This window comes from Strix aluco, chromosome 2 (genome assembly GCF_031877795.1).
Source record: "Strix aluco isolate bStrAlu1 chromosome 2, bStrAlu1.hap1, whole genome shotgun sequence".
NCBI lineage: Eukaryota > Metazoa > Chordata > Aves > Strigiformes > Strigidae > Strix > Strix aluco.
In genome coordinates, this window is record NC_133932.1 from 6,489,409 (window position 1) to 6,495,072 (window position 5,664).

Consider the following 5,664-nt stretch of genomic DNA (forward strand, 5'->3'; position numbering starts at 1 on the left):
GAGAGGTTGCACAAGAGCACACAGAGGTGATGCACAGCACATTCTCTATCCTGGACTATGCCGAAAAGATGTTACGGTTGGGGAAACAGTGCCCACGTTTTGCCCTCTCCGAAGTTAACTTCCTCCACGGCGATTTACAGCCAATTGCCTCAAGATCATTAAGATTTCAAAACGATCAGAACACCCCAATCTCCAAAGCCCAGGTGTCTTCATCTTGACGCTGTCCCCGATGCCACGCAGCGGCACGCCGAGCCCTCACCACGCGGGGCGGGGAGGCGGCCGACCCTCACCACCGAAATAGGAAACTTGCCCGGTGCCCGCCGCGGCACCCGAGGGGCAGCGAGCGGCCGCCCCACAAAGGGCCGCCCGCACTCTCCAGCCGCCTCCCCGCGGGGAGAGGCAGGGGGGGGTGATGCACCGCCCCGGCCTGCTCCGGCCCCGCAGCCCCCACCCGAACCGGGCCCGAGGCCGCCGCGGGCCGGGCCGGGAGCCCCCGGGCACACCGAGCGGCGCGGGCAGACAAAGGGGCGCCGGCCGCCCCCACGGCGTTGCCGCCACCGGCGTCCCGGGCCGAGAAGGGCGGGGAGCGGCCCCCGGCGCAGCCCGGCGCCCCAGCCGGCGGGCGGGGAGGCCCGAAGCGGCTCCCGGGGGGTGCGGGGTGGGGGGGCGGCGCGGCACCGCCGTCGCCACGGTGACAGGGCCGAAGCCCCGCGCCCGGAGGGGAGGGGCGGGGGGTGGGTGGGCGCCCTTTGCCCACCGCCTCCTCACGGCAACGGGAGCCGCGGGGGAAGGGCGGGCCGCAGGCACCGGCAGCCCCCCCGCGGCCCGCGCCCCCTCAGCCCCGGCCCCGCTGCCGCGCCCCGGCCCGCCCCTCCTTCCCCCCCCCTCCGCCTCTCCCTCCCGCTGCCCAGGCTCCGGTCCGAGCGCGGGCAGCGGCCCCGCCCCGCGGCAGCGGCCGGCACTCACCGCGGGGCTGGGCGGGCTGAGCGGCGGCGGCCCCACCGCGGGGACCATCCTCCGAGCGGACACCCCGTGTCAGCGCTCCGCCGCTGCCTCCACTCCGGTCCCCCCTCCCGCGCAGCCCACCCTGCTGCTCGCACGCGCGGCCCGCAGCGAGCCAATCCGAGCGCACGGGTTGAGCCGCCGAGGCCAATCAAAAAGGTCGGGACGGGGAAGGCGTTACTCGCCGCAAATGGGCGGTGCGGAGCCGGCGCGGACCAATCGGCACCACAAACATTGGCGGGGCGGCCCAATGAAAGGCCGGAGAGGTTGAGAGTGGCGTGCGAACCGTCAACAAGTTAAGGTGGCCGAAACAGGAACTGCCGGAGACCGGCACCTTAGCCGACCAATGAGAAGAGCGGAAGGCGAGCACGGAGGGGCGAGAGGCGGGCGGAAAATCTTAAAGGGGAAGCGGCCGCGCTGATGCTCCGTGTGGCGCCGCCGTTACCTCAGCGCCGGTTTAAACCGCTTCTTCCCCCGCCGGCCGGCCGCGCTCCCTCGCCGCCCCGGGGTGAGGGTCCGGCGGGGTTCCGGTCCCCGCCGCGGGGTTCCCGTCCCCGCCGCGGGGTTCCCTCGCTCGTTCCCAGCACCGCCGGGGCCTCCCCCGCGCCCGCCCGCCGCCAGCGGAGGGGCTTGGGAGGGAACTTGCTGCGGCGCGGGGTCGGCTCCAGCGGCTTAATGAACCTCCGTGACGGAACAGCCCACGGGACCCTCCCACGCCGGCAGGTAAAAAATAACCGTGTATAGAATTATTTTTTTTTTCAGATGTAAAATCTTTTTCTGTCAGAATAGCGTTTAAAAGGAAAACTCTAGCGCTAAAGCGGGCGCTGGTACCGGCTGAACGCTGACTGCAGGCGCTGGGGGTCCCCCGGAGGAAGCTGCGCTGCCTGTCAGCGGGATGGACCCCAGCGATAACAACACTGATGCACTGGAACAGCCCTGTTTCCCCCCGCCATCGAAGGAATCGCGATTAAAAAAACAAAAGGCAGCTGGCTAAAGATTTCCCAAATCATAAGCAGCAGCCAGCTGTTTATGAGGAACCCAACCGACTCCTGAGTGTTAGTTCTTTGCCATTGCTGGGTCTTTAACAGAATCAGTTGTTTCAGTGTGAGTTTTATGACACACTGTGCTTATTTTTAGTTCCAGGGAGCAAGACCCTTCATCCATCTTCCTCATGAATTAAACCAGATCTTAAGAAAAGGTGTTCGGCTAAATTAGGGATTCAGAATCATAAACAGTTCTCCGCTACCAGAGTTTGTATTTCCTGCTAACACCAATTCAATTACTAGTCATTAGGTAGCCTTCCTGTTTCCAGCCTCAGTAGTTTCCCTCCACAGATGTTCTGCCACAGTTACATGTGAAAAGAGTTCCAGAAAGTATTTTACATCTCTGCTCACCTGTAAGTGATACTGGAGCTGCAAAGCCTCTTCTTTGAGACAACCTGAAAAGGCAGAGCTGTGATGCTTAGGCTTTATGGAAAACATGCCTTTTCCCCCAGAAAGCATCTTGTGTCCATATACTCTCCTAAAATATTATATAATATGGAGCAGGGACAAGTTTCTGAAGCAGTGTCCAAGAACTTTTCTGCTGCTGAAATGAATCATAATAGCAATTAGACATAAAAAAACCCACACCATTTAATTTTGAATAGCTGCTGCTTGCAAACTAATCTTGCAGCTGACATTAAATGGTAGACCCATTTGCCAGCTGTGAAGAAATTTAAAAGCCCTAGCTGTTTATGCAGAGAAATTCTAAAGTTACTGTAAATAGCAACTTCACAATGTAAAGTATGAATGTAAATGCACTTTTCCAGTTTTCATATTTTTTTTTAGTTGACATGACACAACCAAACTGGAGGACAAACAAAATCCAAAATACCTGTGCTCTGTCAATTTATTCCAGTATAAACTGAGGTACTTTTTCTTTTAAAAGGAAGTGTGCTTTTTCAGTGAAGATTTTCACTAAAAAGGCACCTCCTGTCCAAAGCAGCAAACCCAACTTTACCTTCTGCCACCCTACTGTGCTCTGGAGTGTTTGAGCTCATAAACCTTCAGATTACCCATATGGTGGTAAATACTGGAAATACTGTAGCAAAAATCCAGCAGCAGACAAATATTCACTGGTGAAATCATATATAACAGGAAATTGTTGAGTATCAGTAGCCTGTTCCTGGTAGTGAATATGGACTAGCAATTATATGGCAAGACAGCTTGGAAAAAACAAAACTTAACAGGTTTTGCACAAATATTTGGAAAAGCTTTACATTGACATTGATTTCCTGTTAGTGCAACAGGTAAAAAGGAGGAGTTTCTGCAGCTTTATACCAAGAACAACTTGAGTGCTTTTTTTTTTTTTTTTTGCATGAGGGCATAATACTTGGCTGTAGTGCAGGTTTGGATTCGATAATTTAGTGAACAGTAACGGCCTAAGTCTGTGTGGTGTGATACAACAGCTGATAGAAAGGTGATCAAAAGACAGGCCAGCACATTTCTCCCCAGGTGCAGGGGTTTCAGAATCACAGAATCATCGAGGTTGGAAAAGACCCTGAAGATCATCTAGTCCAACCATTAACCTCACACTGATCATTCTCAACTCCACCAGATCCCTCAGCGCTAAGTTTCCTAAGTTTCTTGGACTAGGGGCCATATACATGCAAGTGAGTGAAAGAGAAAGCTGGCAACTCTCTTAGCAGCCCAAAGAGCTTGAGCTGGTGTTGCCACAAAGCCTTTAGGCAAAATGGTAGTAAAACTGAATGCTTTTACAGTACTGAAGGACTTGGCAGGGGGAAGGAACAAAGCAGGATAAAAAGATATGGAAGAGGTGACCTCTCCATCGTCTAGTTTGATGCCTCTTTATGGGCAAGAGAAAAATCACAACAGTAGTGAGCAACAATCATGTCCCATACAAACTATCTGGACTAGATGGGTTGAATAGATCTGGAGAACCCCTACAGGGGAAAAAGTATTGCCAGGAACTGATTACAACACCCAGCTCACAGAGATTACAGAGATTCAAAAGGACTTCAAATAAAGGATCCCTGTCCAAAAGTAATCGAGGCTGCTACAGGTTCAGAGACAGTATCCTCACAAGGACAGAGAACTGATTAAAGGACAGAAGTCACAGGGCATGGAATAAAAGATCAGTTTTCACACTAGTGGGAGGTCAACAGTGGAGTCAAAGATTTGTGCTGGGGTCTATACTCCTCAACAGAATTTTAAAAAAGGAAATAGCGAGGTAAAAATTTGCTGGAGGTTAGTCAAAATAATGAGGAATAACATGTGAACTTTCTAATGTTAAGTGACTGAACCACTGTAACAGTTAATTATAGCCAGCACAGGTAAATAGGGTGATGTACACACTGGGGGAAGAAACAACAATCCCAGTTTTCTGTGTGAAGTCAATGACTTAACTTACCATTCACTTATTAGATCCTGGCATTGAACTGTTCTTTAAATAATCATCTCAGTAACAAAAAAGCAAACTATTAAAATAATAGTACACCATAAGTTATTACATGGACCCCATAAATAACCAAGTTTTGAATACAGTGAGGGGAATGGAACTGCCTGTCTTAAGATACTAGTAGAACCAGCAAAGCTTTGTGAAGAGGTCACATGAATGATCTGCTAGTTTCCCTGTAAAGGAGTAATGGAATTGCCTAAAACTGTACAGGCTGTTAGAGGTGTGACTGGGATGAGAGTGGAGAAGGAAAGAAACATGACAGAGATCAAAGCTGCATGGTTTGGAGAACAGCTACAGCAGTTTAAGCACAGCTGAAGTTTTCCAGCTTCTGCAGCTGCTGGTGAGGCCAGAGTGATGAAGGGGGCACTCGTGGTAGCAGTGTGCTCCAGCTGTGCCTTCCAGGCCCTCCAGCAGAGGTCAGGGAAGGCAGCTGGTAGTGGTAGCTCAAGACCACAGGCGAGTTTGAGAGTCTGAGCTTTGCTTTCGCATGCTATCCTAATGAAACGCAGCAACTCCATCCACTGATAAAACAGTTTCCAGAAGCACTCAAATGAGCAGATAGAATAAGGTATAGAATATTTAGGGTAACATTTCTTTGTCTCCAGAAACTGTGCCGCAGTGCAGCTTTATAAAATGGCACTTCAAAGCAGGAGACGAGCAGAAAGAAACTACAGACCAAAAATGGCTTTAACAGAAGAGATTGGAATAGTTAAGAAGAGAGATGAGTTTTACTTCAATACCTTTCTGAGAAAAGTCAGTATGGAAGAGTACTCAGTTACTTTTACAGGGACAGACCACAGTTTTTCAAAGATGGTCATCAAGATTAGCAATAGCTAGCAATTAATTTGAATACTTTAAAATATTTAACCTGTAATGCCCAAAACACAGTTCTTGATGCCTGGTCTGTTTGTTTCAAGACTGCTCACTAGTCAATGCAAAAATACTCCAGGACAGTTACTCTTCCTCTCCTCCCCCCACACCAGATGATTTCTGAGAAAAGGCTCATAAATTCAGGGAAAACAAACAAACAGACCCCACTCAGTTGTCAAGACACCCATGGCATTCATCACAGCAACCCCACTCCCAGTGCATGTTAGAAATCTTTAGAGTTACACAGCTTGTGAAACATCTGAGGAATATTCTGTATCTGATTTCAGACGGAAACAGCTGGACTGCAAAAAACTGCACGTGACAAGTCATAAA

The 5,664-nt window shown here is 51.1% G+C and overlaps 1 protein-coding gene across 4 annotated transcripts in view; it reads right to left on the reverse strand.

The window, feature by feature from the left end:
• USF3 (upstream transcription factor family member 3) overlaps positions 1-1,095 on the reverse strand; it is a 37,750-nt gene extending 36,655 nt beyond the window's left edge. For all 4 annotated transcript variants that reach the window (XR_012621155.1, XR_012621158.1, XR_012621159.1 and 1 more), the window contains exon 1: positions 967-1,095. Coding sequence is in view for 1 of the 4 variants with exons in the window: in XM_074809213.1 (XP_074665314.1) it covers positions 967-1,014 (48 nt within the window). In the remaining 3 variants the exon portion in view is untranslated. The remainder of the gene's footprint in view (positions 1-966) is intronic.
• Between the last annotated feature and the right edge of the window lie 4,569 nt (positions 1,096-5,664).